The sequence below is a fragment of the Arvicola amphibius genome, chromosome 6 (genome assembly GCF_903992535.2).
Source record: "Arvicola amphibius chromosome 6, mArvAmp1.2, whole genome shotgun sequence".
Classification (NCBI taxonomy): Eukaryota; Metazoa; Chordata; class Mammalia; order Rodentia; family Cricetidae; genus Arvicola; species Arvicola amphibius.
The window spans coordinates 48,831,332-48,848,578 of record NC_052052.2 but is presented as its reverse complement, the minus strand read 5'-3'; the positions used below and the strand labels follow the sequence as shown (position 1 = coordinate 48,848,578).

Genomic DNA, 17,247 nt, shown 5'->3' with positions numbered 1-17,247 from the left:
CTGGTCCACTCATTTGCTTCTTTCATAGGCTGGGAACAGCTGAAATAACTGAACGCCACCAACATGCTAACCATCGGATTGGATTTTCTGCTTACTTCCGTGGACAAAACTGGAGCCGCTGGAGGACTCTCAAGAGTCCTGCCTTGACGCTGACATCACTGGACTTTATCCTACCCTGCCTAAGTTTAGAGTCCTCTCCCATTCTCTCTAGACATGCATATTCAGTGGGATATATTTGTATATATGCTTGATGCAAAAAAAAAAGACAGTGCGCTTTTAGACTGTATGTAAAAAGTATTGCTTGTCTACGGTGCAAGTGTGCCCTTACCCACCTGCTTACTACACAGGACTGCGAACAGTCACGAGGGATTCAAGGCTGAAGATGTTTGGAGTTTCTGGACAATCCCACCCCAGCCTCTCCTCTGCACTTCACACTCTGCGCTGAAGCCCGTGTAGTTTGGAGGGCTTGGCCTAAGTCAAAAAACTACTAAGCATCCTAATGAGCAGATTCCTATGATGGGAATGTATTGTGCATATTTGACATAGCTTCTTCACCTTCAAAAGGTGGCCTTTTGCCTGTGACCCCGGCCCCCTCTAAGGGCAAGGGAGGAGTTCAGAAAAGGAGCCTTTTGTTCCTGGCTGTTAGCTCTTCTGCAGCTTCTACAGCCCCAGGGAAGTGCCCTGCTCCAAGTGGGCCTGCAGAAGTTCTGCGATTTCCACATGGGCAGGTGAATTCAGGATGATGGACAAAGCTGTTCGGCCAGCCTGTAGGGAAGGAAGAAAAAAAAAATGTCATCCCATCTGCCTCTTGTCCCACTGAGAAGTGTTGAGAGGGATGTCACAAACATTAGGTGACCCAGGAGGGGCGTGACTCAGATGGCATGCGGACTGTGAGAAATAGGGTCACGAGACATGAGGACCCTTCCACACACGCCGTCCTTGGTCGTGGGGAGCCTGTGGGAACAGAAAAGGGGTTGCCAGACCCTCAGCACTAAAGAAAACTGGAAAATATAGGAAAGAAAATATTCTTTCTTGTCCTTTCTCTTTCCTCCTGTGCAAATGGATTGCTACCGCTAAAGCAGAGAGAGGGAAGCACGCATCAGTCTTGAATGCCTTTTATTGTAACTTACTATGGTGTGCTAGATGGCTTCCCACTGCTAATCTTCATAACTCATCTGTCTCACTCTGTTTTAACAGCCCATAATACACTAGCAATTTCCCACTTATCGGAAGCTTGTTGGTTTCTATATGCCCACAAGTCATACACTCACTGAAAAGGCCTTTTCTCATGCACGCGTGTGCGCGCGTGTGTGTGTGTGTGTGTGTGTGAGCATGTTCACCTGTGCACGTGCACATGTATGTGTGTGCATGTGGACGCCCCAGCTCAGCACTGGGCATTGTTCCTCAGGTGCCATCTACCTTGCTCCTTTTGAGATAGTCTCACAATGGCCTGGACCTGGCCAGATAGGAAAGGCTAGCTGGCCAGTGAGCCTCATTGCTAGCATGCACTACATGCCCAGATGTTTTTTACAGCTGTGGGTTCTGGGGATTGAACCCTGGTCCTCACGATCACATTACAAGCACTTTCTGGACTGAGCTATATCTCCCAGCACCCTCCCATTGTTAACTGTTTCCCTAGGAGCAGCCGTGAGCTCAGGACGCTTGTACGTGTTCATTCCTGACATGAAGTCCCTGCAGCACTTTCTCCACCGCATGGCCCGCTATGCCGAGCTTGAGGTAAAGAAGCTGGGCCTGTGGCGCTGTCCTGAGGCAGGACTGCTATTGGCTGTACAGAGATAGAGGGAAAGCCCACATGCCGGGTGTTGGAGGGTGAGCTCCACCCGAGCAGCCCAGCCGGTCTCTTATTGAGTGAACACAGTCCTACAGTCAGAATTCTGAATGCTAAACGGCTTTGAAAACCACACTTATCTTGGTGACTGACTGAGAGGTGACAGCCTGAGGCTGCTCTGATACTTACTATCCATTTTACTCTCGCTGTAACTGTATCGACTTCCTGAAATGTGACAAGTCTCTCAGAGGAGCAGGTGTGGCCCATATTAACATGTCGAGCTCTTTGGGCTTCCCCCTTTGCAGCAGGATGGAACCCAGCTGCCACTGAGGCACCAAAACCATTTGCAGCAGAGGAAGAAGGGAGAGTGGGAGGTGCTCCAAGGGAGGAATACACTATTGTTTTGAAGCAGGGTCTCCTATAACCCACAGTGGCCGGGAACCAAGTGAGGCTGGCCCTGGACTCCTGTTCTTTCTGCTTCCACCTCTCGAGTGCTTAGAGTACAGGCCTGTATGCCATCACCCAATTCAGTGTGTGCGGGGGTTCAGACACAGTGGCCTCTGACATGCGAGGTCAGTTCCCTATCAACGGAGCTACACCCACCCCCTCCTTTTTGCTTCTATTCTTAAGTGTGTGTATGGGGGGGTTATGTGGGGGGGGTTATGTGGTGTGTGTGGGTTATGTGTCTGTAGGGGGTATGTGCATGTGAGTGGGGGGGGTTATGTGTGTGTGTAGGTTATGTGGGGGGATATGTGTCTATGTGTGTGTGGGTATGTGCATGTGAGTGTGTGTAGGGGGTTATGTGTCTGAGTGTGGGTTATGTGTGTGTGTGTGTGTGTGTGCAGGGTATGTTCATGTGTCTCTGTGGGGGGGTTATGTGACTGTGGCAGGATTGTGTGTGGGGGGTTATGTGTGTGGGGGGGGTTATGTGTCTGTTGGGGGGATTGTGTGTGTGTGGGTTACATGTGTGTGAGGGAGGTTATGTGCATGTATGTGTGGGTGCTCAGAGAATGGGAGCCCCTGGGACTTAAGAGGAATTGTGAGCTACTTGATACACTCTTAGTCTCAAAGACATCTATCTCTTGCTTTCTTTTGAAATAGTGACTAACTGTGTACCCCAGGCTAGGGTCTTATTTGCTGGGCCACCCTCCCTGCACTTTTCTATTTAGGCTGGAATCTGGGAGATCACTTGATCAGTTCTGGTCTCTGTAAGTTCAAGGGCTCAGTCTGGCCTGGTCCCTGCTACATCTGGGCACAGGTGGGCTGCCCGGCCTCGCTCAGCCCTAAGCGTAGCTGGAAGACGGGCTGCACAGGCAGAGGTGTTTGGTTCAAACTGATAAAGAAACCACGAAATCCTAAGGAGTCTTTTCTTCCTCTGAGCAAACCTGGAACAAGGCAGAGCTTTTAAGTAGGGAGTCCCTACACTGTTGCTGGGAGGGAGCTTTCATCAGGGAGTCCTGCATCGTGGGGGGAGGGAGGGGCGAGGAGCAGGGCTGTCCTCCCTCCTCTCTGCTCCACACTGGCCTTTGCCATTCAGAGCTTTATGTAAACAGTGTGTGAGAGAGGACTGTTACCATGGGAAAGTGCCACAGGGCCAGTCCCAGAGGCTATGCATTGCATCTTCTGACAGATTCCATCTGGAGGTTCCAGCCTCCATCTGTGGGCTTCTCAGCTGAAGACATAGAGGACGGGAAGTGGAGAAAAAGAGACCACCTAGGAAGAGAGCATCCCTTATATGTACACACCTCCTGCAGAGGAAGGAAGGATGCATGAGGGCCCATGCATCATAGCTGGGTCTATGGATCTCTACTTAACAATACTATAGGCTGGCCATGCACTGACTGGGCTGAAGAGGGGAGGGTTTGCACAGACAGCCCATGTGTGTGTGTGTGTGTGTGTGTGTGTGTGTGTGTGTGTATGTGTGGTGTGTGTGTGCGCGTGCATGCATATGCCTTCCTGTGTGTGCTGTAGTGGAGGTGTCTTTCAATATGGCAAAACCTCATGAACCCACTACATATCAGGTAAAGAAGAGCAAGGCACAATCTCTGTCTCAAAAATGTTCCCATTTGATGGATGTGGTGAAACACCTTACAAATAAGGAGAAGCTGGCAACCGGTGCTCAGGCCCACTATCAGAGTTTGTCATGCTCAAGGTCCCCAGAGAAGGTATAGTGACAGCCTCACCCCCACCGGCCCTTGCCTCTTAAGCCTAGGGGAAGTGCCTGCAGCTCTGTCTTTTTATTGCACTTTGTTGATAAGAGGAAGCAATTTCAGAACAGGATTCTCTCTCCAAATGAGTCTCCAGAAGACCTGTGCTGTGGACATCTGCGTCCCCAAAGAGAGATGACAGCTGACCGCTGATATGGCTGTTATGTTGGAACTGGCGCCAGGTACCAACCTTGATCCTTGATGGCCCCAGCAACAATTATCTTCTCACACTGCTGCTGGAAACCCTGTGCTCCCCCTGGCCCTGAGGAAGCTGCAGTGGGAATCCTCAGTTAGGCCTGACTCAGGCAGATGGAATGCGATAGGGCCCTGGGAGGGGGGAAAGGAAGGATGGGACTCCTACAAGCCCCCGTTCAAGACCTCGTCGACTGGCTTTTCCCTTCAGCTCACCTCAACATCTAGTACTGAGCCCCGCCAATCCAGACCCAGGCCTGCAGTGATCGGCTTCTCAGCGTTCCCTGACTCTCCCTGCATCAACCCTTGACCAAGCTTTTTGAGACAGGGTTTCTCTGTGTAGCCCTGGGTGTCCTGGAACCTGCTCTGTAGACCAGATTTATCTTTGAACTCAGAGACCCACCTGCTTCTGCCTCCCAAATGCTGGTATTAAAGGCGTGCACCACCATGTCTGGCTCAGGCCAGGTTACTCATAATTCCTTATTGCTCCTGTGTTTATCAATATCCCTAGCCCTAGATGACAGGATCACTCCCTCCTCTACTTGTGACAAGTAAAGGTGTCTCTAGACACTGCCAAAGCTCCTTTGGATGAATATCACCCCCTCCTGAGTAATACAAGACTGACTCAGAACTGGTGGCCAGCTGGCTTCTCCCTTGGGGGCAGTCTCCCTCCTCTGGCTCCCCTAACTTCGGATCTTCATCTTCCTGACTCCCTGCAGACACGTGCAAAGGCCAAGCCTCCCCTGCAACCTGTTGTACTGAGACTTTGCTCTAGGTGTCACAGTTCCAGCCAGCGTGACTTATAAACATTGAACATTTAGTTAGCTCATCTCTAGACTCATTTTACAGCCATGTACAGAGGCTTAGGGTTCACTTATGGAAAGGCACAGAGTCCCTGAACTCAGATTCAGACCCGTGAATGCTGGATTTCAAGTCAGTTCTATCAGTCGTACTTGAGCTGGCTCCCCCACGGTTTTCCTCCACCTCCAGAAAGCCAGGGAGTTCTCTCTTACCTGTGGCTACCACAGGGGCCCAGGAAGGGATCCCATTTCATGACTTATTACTCTGGCCAGTTAGGGACTTCCAAGACTCAAGCCTGCTTGGCCTGTCCCATAGGTTTCTCTTCTCAGGCCTCTTTCAGGTAAGTACAGTGGTCACTTCTTTGTGGCCCTGGGCTACTATTGTTCAGGCATACTCCAGATTAAGGCAGCCCACAGAGGACACTCCAACATAGATCCTCTGTCTCACTATGTGTTTGGAAAAGGAAGCTACACTCCCAGATTCCCTGCTCCCAATCCTATGGGAAAACAGGAGGTCCGGTGCTCTCTGAAGTGCTCAGAAATGGCTCCATGGAAAGGCAGGCTGTACAGTAGGGCTGACTGTTGGGGTTGAGCCTGACTTGCTGATGGTGTACTCTCTGTAGCTCCAACAGGGTCCAGGAAGACGTATTATCCCTGCATAGCAAGGGGCTCTCTTTGCCTCTCTAGATTTTTGTTCCCTTTGAACTGTGGGTTTTAAGCACAAAGATGTCTGTTTATAGCATTAAATTATGATGCCAACATTTACGACACTAGAGTCTGGCCCGGGCTTGACTCTGCTCTGAGAACTGCTAGCTGTATTCTTAGGACAGGAGTGTAACATCCCTTGGCCCTGTAAAATGAAGAGCAGCTTGTTGTATTCTTGAATAGATCAGGGATGACATGCAGCAGAAGATTAGCTGCCACAAGTGCTCTAGAAATGCAACACACTGTCATGATCAGCAGAGAGGTCACTCTTGGGACTGAATCCCTAAGTTTAGGTCATTCATTCAGTCGTTAGTAAGTCACTGAGCTGTGGCAAGCCCTGTAACATAAGAAGGGTTCCACAGAAAGACTGGTCTCCTTCCATGGGAGAGATGGTGTGTCCATCATGGGTGTGAGTCTAGGGCTTAATGGAGTTGCAGCCTACCAGCTGGGCAACGTGAGCATGGACCCAACCATTTGGTGATTCTGCTTCCTCCAGCAGATGACGGCCGCAGTGGAACGGACCTCACAGGGTTGTCATGAGAGCGACATTCTTGGATCCACGGTTAACACTACACATGATGGTTATCTTCCCTGCCCCAGCAGCCCTCGTCTTATGAGGTAGTTTGTTTAAGGGGACTGGCACTGACTGTGTGACGTCAGGCAGGCTCGCTTGGGATTTGTGTCATGGAGGTATTGTGAATTTAATGACTACAGAGTTGTTTCTATAAACTTGGTGCCATCCTCTGGATGCCCAGAGTCTGCCCTGGACACAGAGCTTAGCCGCTGCCCCAAAGTCACATACTAGTCTCACCAGAGGCGGCTCAGGGCTAAGCTAGGCCTGGACACATTTCCTAAGCATCGTGGTTTTTTGTTTTGTTTTGTTTTGAGACAGGGTTTCTCTGTAACTTTGGAGCCTGTCCTGGAACTCCTTCTGTAGACCAGGCTGGCCTCGAGCTCACAGAGATCCACCTGTCTCTGCCTCCCAGGTGCTGGGATTAAGGTGTGCGCCATCACTGCCCCGCTAAGCACAGTGTTTTTAGTTTTGTGAGTTTCCCAGCACCGAGGTTCTGAGCGTTTACCATCCATTATCTCGTTTAAACCCTACACCAGCCTTATGAGGTTAACTTTATTACTACAGCCATATGGTTTCTTAAATTCTGATGGCTGGCGAGACACTTTTCAGGACAGGTGTTAAATACCCACTGGATAACTGCCTGTAAATCTTACCTTGTCAGTCAGGCTGCTGTTGCAGGCTGGATGTGCCAGGAGCAGTCGCACCAAGTCGGCGTTGCCTTGGTGACAGGCCAGCATGAGGGCAGACGATCCGTCATGGTCCTGCAGGTTGACATCTGCCTGGCAGCTCAGTAGCGCTTGGACCATGTCCTCCCGATCGTGGCTAACCCCCAGCATCAGCGCAGTCTGCCCCCCCTGCACAAAGAGCGACAGGCAAAGGCTGAAGCTGGGTGCGTCCAGCAAAACTTCTCAAGGAAACGGCCACCGACCAGATCGTCCCTCTGCTTGTGTCGTGGGACACATCCTTCCTTTCTGGCTAACTTCTGCTTTCCCATGACTCTAGTCAAACCCTATACCCTTTCCAAAGCCGCGCCTGGCTTCCCAGCCTGGGCAGCATCATGAGGCACGTACTGACTGCTTTCTAATTTCTCTTTACGCTTAGGGGCTAAGAAGTTGACAGCAGGGACTGTTCTTATTTACTTATTTGAGTTTTCTTCTTGTAGTATAGAGGAGTAACTTCAGGGCCCCACACATGCTAGAGAGGTGCTCTGCTACTGGGTCCCCCCTCCCCCCAGGGACAGTTGTTTTTGTGCCAGTCTTCCCACGGTCTAGCACGGAGCCTGTGAGTGATGTCCTGACTGACGGAGGGCGGAGGGCGTGAAGGCTGTGGCTTCAGCCCATTCCTCCTTTCCCTGGGAAGCCGCAGTCTGCTCAGGGCCTCTTGGGTTTTGTTTAATGATTACCTGGAACCCTCTTGTCTCAACAAGACCTCTGTTTGCAGGCCCTGCATTGTTCCTAACCCCTGACCGGTGACAGTATGGTTATCTTTTAGATCCCCACGGTCACCAGTGGATGTAGCAATGGGTTAGACTCAGAGAACCAACCCAAGTTGTGTCTCTGTAGCTGAAGCTTGGTTTTCCTTTGCTTGAACATTAATTATACAATTATTTTTCCTGCTGGGCAGTGGTGGCACGTGCCTTTAATCCCAGAACTCTGAGGGAGAGGCAGTTGGATCTCTGGGAGTTTGAGGCCAGCCTGGTTTATAGAGCGAGTTCTAGGACAGGTAGGGCTACACAGAAAAACCCATCTCAAAACAAAACAAAACAAACAAACAAACAAAAAACCCACAACTTTTTCCTTGTGTGCTTTATGTGGTTCTTGCGGCAATCAAGTAGGATAAAAAGTATACATCCAGAAACATGAGGTGGTCATTTTTCTGATTATAAGGTGACAATTATTTTTATTTACACAGGTCTGCTACATGTTCCTATATTTTCTTTTTTTAAAAAAAATATTTATTTATTATGTACACAGTGTTCAGCCTCCATGTATGCCTGCAGGCCAGAAGAGGGCACCAGATCTCAGTACAGATGGTTGTGAGCCACCATGTGGTTGCTGGGAATTGAACTCAGGACCTCCAGAAGAGCAGCCATTGCTCTTAACCTCTGAGCCATCTCTCCAGCCCCTCCTATATTTTCTTATAGCCTTTCCCTACGACTTACTGTATTTTGCCAACCCTTTTTGGATTTGAAGGTCAAGCTTGTCTCTCCAATGGGATATCAGGTTGCCAAGAATAAGGCAAGGTCTATGCCTGCTCTCCCTCTATGGCAGTGGTTCTCAACCTTCCCGATGCTGCTTAATAAGGAACGCTTTAATACAGTTCCTTATGTTATGGTGACCCCCAACCATAAAATCATTTTCATTGCTACTTCATAACGGTAACTTTGTTACCATTATAAATCATAATGTGAATATCTGTGTTTCCTGATGGTCTTAAGTGACCCCTGTGTAAGGGTCACTCGACTTAAAGAGGTCATGACCCAGAGGTTGAGTACTGCTGCTCCAAATGACGTCCAAAGCACTGAGGACATAGTGCTCACTACATAAGGGAGGGGGTTTGCAGTCAGACATGTCCTGGCTCTGCTACTCAGCACTTGTGTGGACTAGACACATGTAAGATCATCTCTGCAGGCCGGGCGGTGGTGGCGCACGCCTTTAATCCCAGCACTCAGGAGGCAGAGGCAGGCGGATCTCTGAGTTCGAGGCCAGCCTGGTCTACAAGAGCTAGTTCCAGGACAGGCTCTAGAAACTACAGGGAAACCCTGTCTCGAAAAAACAAAAAAAACAAAAAAAAAACAAAACAAAAAAAAAAGATCATCTCTGCACTCTCTACTGATAAGGGAGGACGGGGGTGAAGCCTAGCAAGTTAGGAAGCGTCCACTGTCATCTCTAAGAGGTAGAGACTGCGCAGCGCCGCTCAGTAGGTGGGTATCAATAACTATTTTGAATCCCCATTTCTCTGGAACCCTGACAGATCTTTCCAGGGCTTGCCAGTTTGCCTTTGAGAGGGTGATTGCTCAGCCTGAAGGTAATGGTTGCTCACTAGATTAATAAGGCCTGAGGTTTCCTCTCCCCAGCCCCCATGAAAGCCAGGTGAGACGGCAGGCAGCCCTCTTGAGTCTCGGGGTGGGGGCTCCTCCTCACCTTCCTTCTGGTCTAGATGAATACAACTTAGTTCAGTAGTTGGTCATTTCAGAGTGGCACTATACACCAGGCCCTGCAGCGACCTTGGAGATACGAAGACAGGAAGAGGTGTCCCTCAGAGACTCCCAGCTCACTCCCATCCTGCTGGCCATGGCCACCTCCCCTCAGAGTCCCGGGGGAGCCAAGGAGAACAGCTGCAGCTGTGGATCCCCAGCTTTTCCTTGGTGACCCTCCTAGAACCCATTGTACCTCAGGAAAGAGGAGGGATTGACTTTGGTCATGGTGAGCATCCCCTCTTCCAGTTAAAAAAAAAATCAGCATGCTTGTTAGGATAATACTAATGAAAATAAAAACACTGTGAATTGTCTTCTGGAATGGGAGTTGTGTGTGACTGAGGAGACTCGGAAAGCCAGAAAGCGAGTTACAAATACCTGTGTCCTGCCGTCAGTAGGGAGCTGTTTGTTAGACAGCAGCAACATTCCCCAAATGATGTTTCCTCTGAGTGTGTGTGTGTGTGTGTGTGTGTGTGTGCAGTACGTACGTGCAAAGCAGTGTGTGCAGGTGTATGAAAATCATGCTCTACAACTCTCCATCTTATTCCTTTGCTATGGAGGCCAAAGGTCAGAGAGTTTGGGACTGGTTTTTAGTTCATTCAAGGTTATTGTGCTTCCAACTCAAACAAAGATCTCACCTAGTTGTGAAGCAGAGTTCTGCTCTCTCAAGGCTATTATCTACAGGTGTGGCTAGTTGTCAGCTCTCCTGCTCCTGAAATAGGGAAGTAGTTGGTTCCTAACTAAAACAACAGTCTAAGAATCCAACTAAAGCCGGGCGGTGGTGGCGCACGCCTTTAATCCCAGCACTCGGGAGGCAGAGGCAGACGGATCTCTGTGAGTTCAAGGCCAGCCTGGTCTACAAGAGCTAGTTCCAGGACAGGCTCCAAAGCCACAGAGAAACTCTTGTCTCGAAAAACAAACAAAAAAAAAAAAAAAAAAATCCAACTAAGCTCCAGCTCCCTTTATGGAAATAACTTGGGATTTCACCTAGGGAGTGGTTTGCCTACAGAGTGTTTGGTATAGGGCATGAGTCTAGGGCGTGAGCTATGAATGTAGCCTGTGACTTTCATTTGTATGTTAACATAGTCTTTTGTTTTACTCCTATGTTTTTAGGGTCAGGGGTATATTAACCAGTTGGAAATTAAAGATGGGTGCATTTTCAGTACTCACTAAAAAATTCCCTCCTGATACTATCCTACATGTCTCTGCGTTTTATTATTTTCGCTTGCATCTTCATATTCTTTACTATATTTCTAAATTCCCATGCCTCCCCTCTGGAAGAGGGTGTTTTGCCGAGGCTAGCCCCTGACACTTTGCTGGCAGCCAGCAGCCTCTGCAATCCTCCTGTCTCTGCTCCCCACAGACCTGGGGTTACAGGTGTGTGTAGAGCCATGCCCACCTTTTTTAATATGAGTATGGAGATCCAAATGCTTGAGCAGCAAGTGTCCTAACCACCGAACCATCTCCGGGATCCCTGAAAGCTCTTGGATGAGGTGTGCAAAGTGAGCCATCCAGACTCCTGCCTGCAGTTTTGGAGAGTGTAGAAGAGGGGGCTCAACACAAATATTTAAAATTTTTAGTATTATTATTTTTTTCTGTGTATATGTGTTTTGCCTGCATATATGTCTGTGTTGTGGAACAATCTTTTTGTACATTGTAAAGGTGTCACTCTGATTGGCTTAACAAAAAGCTGAACGACCAATAGCTAGACAGATTTCCGGGCACAGAGGATGCTGGGAAGAAGAAGGACAGAACTGCAGCTAGGCAGGGAGGAAGCAGGAAAGCAGGATGAACAGTACAGAGTAAAGGTAATAAAACCATGAGGCAGAAAGTAAATTAATAGAAATGGGTTAATTTAAGTTTTAAGAGCTGGTGGGATGAACCTAGGCTATTGGCCAAGCTTTCATAATTAATAATAAGTCTCTGTGTCGTGATTTGGGAGCTGGCTGGCAGGATAGAAAAATTTGATTACATGTCTGTGCCCAAGGAGATCAGAAGAGAGATCAGATATCCTGGAATTGGAGTTCTAGATGGCTGGGAATTGAACCTGGGTCTTCTGGGAGAGCATCCACTGCTCCCTGAACCATACATCCGGTTCCCAGGTGAGCTTTTAAAGTATGTTTACACAGCAAATAGCTTTTGAAGAGGCAGTGCCTCCTAAGACAGGTCAGGCTTGCTTTTGCCTATTATAAAAGATTCAAGTTCTCCAAACTCAGGGTCCTCTCCTCTAACACAGGTGCTACAGCTTGCTAACAAGTGTCCTCGTGTGTTAAAAAGGCTGGTTACCTAACCTCTTCCCCTCCTCCCTTCCTCTTTTCTTTCTCTCTGCAAGAGGTAGTAGATTTCTCTACTGTGTGTTCCTGCCATGACATTCTGTCTCACCACTGGCAAAAAGGCAATGGGACAGAGCAGCCAGGGACTGAGTCTCAGAAATCAAGAGCCTAGACAAACCTTTCCTTTGTATAAGTCCCTGGGAAAGACCCAGCCCCTCAAACAAGCACCCACTGCCACTAGCTACACCCTTTTATTATAAGTGACTGTATTTCAGGTATCGCTTATTCTGCTTGGTTGGAAGGTAAGGAAAGACAGGAGATGTTTGAGACCCGGTTACTTTAAGGACCAAAGAAGCATGTCCGTCATATTGCTCAATTCCAACAGAATTCTGCCTTGATCCTCTGGGTAAGACGAGGCCTGGGAGGCAGGGATCCTCATAGCCCCTGGGAGTGAGGGACTGGTGGCCTTACTCCTGCTCCTTCCTGCCCTGCTACACACACTCTCTCTCCCTCAGTTTAATGGACATTCATGACTGTATTAAAACAGCTTCGGGGGGCAGAGAGATGGCTCTGTGACTAAGGATATGTGTTGCTCTGACACACAACATGAGTTTGGTTTTCTGTACCCAAGTGGGGCAGCTCGCAACTGCCTGGAAATCCAGTTCCTGGGGATCTGACACCTCTGGCCTCAATAGGCACCTGTAAGCACCTGGTAGACACACTCACATATACATTTAAAAATAATAAAATAGCTGGCTGTGGTGGCACACGTCTTTTGTCTCAGCACTTGGGAGGCAGAGGCAGGCAGATCTCTGAGTGCGAAGCCAGCCTGGTGGTCTACAGAGCAAGTTCTAGGGCAGCCAGGGCTACACACGGAAACCCTGTCTTAAAACAACAACAACAACAACAAAATCTTTTTAAAAAGGCTTTAGAGAGGAGATGATCAGCAATAACTCTAAAGTACTGAGCTTCCTAAATGTGTCCTGGGTCAAGATCTGGTGAGCCACAGAGGTGAGGGGCTACAGAAGCCAGCCAGCAAAGTCCTTCCCAAGAGGCTACCATTAGAATTTGGTTGGAGAAGTTAGGGAAGTTAAATCCAGGTGGATTTTGCCCGGTTTTAGTTTGGAATACAGACCAGATGGCTCAGAGACACCTGTGCCAGCTTGTCTATGTCCCAAGAGCCTGTAAGGAAGATCAAGTATTGAGATTTTGGATAGATGCCATTTGACGGCCCCAGCATTCTGGAGTGGGAAACGCTCCATGGATCTAAACTGAACTCCTCACCTGACTGTCAGAGTAAAACTGGGGGGGAGGGTGTTATGTTTGCCGAGAAGCAGAGAGATCAAGAGCTCTCCACCTACCTGGGTGGCTTGGATGTTTACATTCCCCTCTTGCAAGAGCTTCCAGACGACAGCCATGTCTTCCTTTGTCTCTGCAGAAGCCAAGGGAGTGATCATCACAGCGGTGTAGCCAGCTTTGTTCTGATGATCCACGTTGCAGACACCTGCAAGGGAAGGAAGGGGTGCTGGAACAGCCCGGGTTGGAGCCAAACTGCACCTTAATGGTTCCACAGAGCACTGCTTGCTAGCTGAGACACCATGGACTAGTGTTTCCACAGCAAATTCACTGCCTTACATTTTTAGCAGCCATTAGAAGTGGCTAATTTTCTCTACAGGTTTTTTGAGGATGCCCAACAAGGGAGGACCACAAAAGGGCCAAAGACAGACAAGGTGTCAATGACAATGACTTTATTTCGAAAGCCTGGGCACAACAGTCTTCCTAGATGAGGACATTAAAAGCCAGAGAGGTCACATAAACTATCCACACAATGGAGGAGGTTTGACCAGGATTTGGAACTGCCTGGCAATGGATCCCATTCCTCTTAGAGCCACACAACACTCACAGGTGTGCCTACAGGCTCACTCTTGCTAGCTCATATTGTGGGGAGCTCAACATAAGGGTCAAGCCTGTAGGGCCTACCCAAGGGCTCATGTATCAGGGATATGAAAATAATACAGGTTGGGCTGGTTCAGCGGTTAAGAGCACTGGCTGCTTTTCTAGAGGTCCCGAGTTCAGTTCCATCAACCACATGGTGGCTCACAACCGACTAGAATGAGATCTGGTGCCTTCTTCTGCAGAACACTGTATACATAAATAAATCTTTTTTGTTTGTTTTGGAGACAGGGTTTCTCTGTGTAGTCTTGGCTGTCCTGGAACTTACTCTGTAGACCAAGCTTACTTCGAACTCACAGAGATCCATTTACCTCTGCCTCCTGAGTGCTGGGATTAAAGGCATGCACTACCACTACCCAGCTCATAAATAAATCTTGAAAGAGAGAAAGAGAGAAAGAGAAAGGAAGGAAGGAAGGGAGGGAGGAAGGAAGAAAGGAAGGAATACAGGACAAACAGAAAATTTTTGAAGAAAGAAAAGAACTTCCTAATTCTTGTACTGGAACAATGGGGAATATAGCTTTCATGATAAGATGATAAACTAAGACATTTTTAAGATGAGGCGGTAAAGGATAATTTAAAAGACACTCCTGAGACCCACCCCCAGGGATACACTTTCATGTTCTTCTGTATCAAAGAAGCAGCAGGATTTCTACACAAAGACTGAGACCTGGGATTCAAATGACCCCATGCCAGGACAGTTTTGGGTGGAAACTCACTCCATCTTGTGTTGTTCTTCATTGCAGAAAGTTGTGTGACTGAGGCAAAATTAAATCTGTCTCAGTAGATCCTGCTGTATCCTCCTCTGCTAAGAGGGAATGACAATGGAACCTACCTTTTAGGACTATTACCAAATTTATGGTCAATATAAGTAAATCACCAAGAACAGTACATAGTAAATACCAGAGACCATCAGCAGCTATTGTTATAGCCATTCAGAATGACACTCATGTAGACTGGGATATTCGTTATAACAAAACTGGCTTATAAAAAGATGTCAGTTAGGGGTACCTATAAGTTCTGTGAGAGAGAAAAAATATTGCTTCATCTCATTTAAAGAATATTTCGGAAGTGTGCCATTGGAACACAGACACCAGCAGACACAGAAAACCGAACCTGGCTCATTAGCCACAGTTTTCTCCCTGAGGCCCCAACCACCGTCATGACAGGCAGATGACAAAGGCTGTATGACAGCTCTATTCATCACAACTGTGCCCTAATAAAGAAGCAGACACCTTGGGCCAGCCAGGTGGCTCAATGGGTAAAGGCACCTGCCACCAACCTGACAACCTGGGTTCAGTCCTGGGTCCTGGATAGTAGGAGAGAGATGACCCTCACGAGTTGTCCTCTGACCTCTGTCTACATGCACACTGTAGCACATGTGTCCCCACCCCCATAAATAAATGTAATTTAAAAAAGAAGTGGATACCCATGCTGTCTTCTTAATATATTTAAATTGCTACCCCTGACTGTTTCATGTTTGCTCTAAGAAGTGTTGATGCCCAGGCTTTCTTGCCTCTCTTTAGAAACATGATTTATCGCACAGTAGAGTGATGTCTCTCCCCTCTCCAGAGCACAGAAGGAGCTGAGCACCCATGTTCTTCCAGCAGCTGCTTCTGAGCAATGTCTAATGAGCAAATCAATCATTCATGGAGGAACGAGAGGGGAAGGCTCTCAACTGAGCATGCTTCCCCTCAATGAGCCGCAGTGGCATTCAGGCAAAATAAAGGGTACATTACTAACGGTTGCCTACAGAGAGGAGCTTTATGGTTCCCTCCTCAATAATGACTCACTTGTCATGTACTTTCTGAGCGTGTCACAACTGCCCTCTGAAGGGAGCCCAGGTTTGGGAGTGCGGCAGTTCTGTCGCGGACACCTCTTTCACTGATGTTGAGGAATGACACATTCAGCTCATTTTCCTCAGCAAGCCTTCAGACTCTTTGCTTGTACTTACTCAGCTATTTCAGTGCTGTGTCTTTGGCAAGGCACCTTCTGATCAGTTTAATAAAAAAGTGGCTATTAGCTAAGCAGGAGGTATAGGCGGGAGAGCCAGAGAAAGGCTGCTGGGAAAAAGAAGAATGGAGAAGCCAGCCAGATGCAGAATGAGTCAGACATATAAAATGGGAGAGAAGTACATGGTAGAATGTAGATTAATAAAAAATATGGGTTAGTTTACGTTATAAGAGCTAGTTAGGAATAACGCTAAGCTACCAGCTGAGATTTCATAGTTAATAAGAGTCTCATGTGGTTATTTGGGAGCTGGATGGTAGGACAGAAAAAGTTTGACTACATCCTGTGCCCAATGTCCAGTCTTGTATATCCACATAAGGTGTAACAAAACTTTTAAAAAAAGTTCAGAACACGGGGTTAAACATATCTTCCTGGTTGACTGTGGTCTCTCAGGTAGGTGTGGTGCTAATGGCATATAGAGATGTGGCTCTTCTAAGAGGTCTGCTACCAATTACTTGAATGGAATTTATGAACAATGGGCAGCAAACTACTCATTCGTATGAGACCAGGTAGAAACACCCACATCAGTGTGAACCCAGAAATTTCCCAGGCTGGGATGGTAAACACAGTTCCCACCAGTCCCTCCATCCATCATGAGGCTAGGCCTTAAAGGAACTGAGGTGGTGAAGCCAGCTGTCAGCCACCAACTAAGCTACATGGAAGTTTAAGATTTTACTCATGCGAGCCGGGCGGTGGTGGCGCACGCCTTTAATCCCAGCACTCGGGAGGCAGAGGCAGGAGGATCTCTGTGAGTTCGAGACCAGCCTGGTCTACAAGAGCTAGTTCCAGGACAGGCTCTAAAGCTGCAGAGAAACCCTGTCTCGAGAAACCAAAAAAAAAAAAAAAAAAAAAGATATTACTCATGCAGACAGAAAAGGTTACAGATACACAGTAAAGCAGGTTCAGATAAAAAAAAATCCTATAAACAGGTGATAGTGTGTTTAACAATGTGCATAGGCTTAAGGAAAAAAGAAAAAGTATAGACAGTTATAAGAATAAATAAATAAATAATAGTCTAGAAATAATGACATCTTTAAAGAAAGAGTAAAGTAATAAAAAGAAACCCAGGATCCTATACTATTGTGTTGTCTTAAGATCTTTTGGTCATTGATGAGCAAACAATAGCTGCTGAGAGACACTGGATTATAAAAGCTACTAAATTAAACCAACACACATACACATACACATGTACCTATAGAGAATTTAATGAAGAACAACCTATATATTTTAAAAATGCCTTATCTTCAAAATGGAAGCCAAAAAATATGCTGCATTGGAGAAGAGGTTATATTTCTGTTTCCACAGAGAATGAAAGGCTATGGAGTCATTCAAGGTGAAAGAAGATCAGGTTTGACCAGAGAAGACCCCCCCCTAAAAATCCTCGCTACAGATGTAAAGAAATATACCTAGAAAAACTATAAGACAGGTGACAAACATTTTATGTGCTCAATCATAAAACAAAAGAATCATCTTTGGCTGACTTGTACACAATGCACAGTCCATACTTGCATTAATTCAGATATGTATGGTAGCTTTGAAAGTTTATGTGTT

The 17,247-nt window shown here is 47.5% G+C and overlaps 1 protein-coding gene across 1 annotated transcript in view; it reads right to left on the bottom strand.

Moving 5' to 3' along the window:
• Positions 1–642: 642 nt before the first annotated feature.
• Kank4 (KN motif and ankyrin repeat domains 4) overlaps positions 643–17,247 on the bottom strand; it is a 29,001-nt gene continuing 12,396 nt past the window's right edge. Inside the window, 3 exon segments of the mRNA XM_042055305.1 lie at positions 643–765; positions 6,921–7,121; positions 13,098–13,240. Of these exon segments, the coding sequence (XP_041911239.1) occupies positions 643–765; positions 6,921–7,121; positions 13,098–13,240 (467 nt within the window).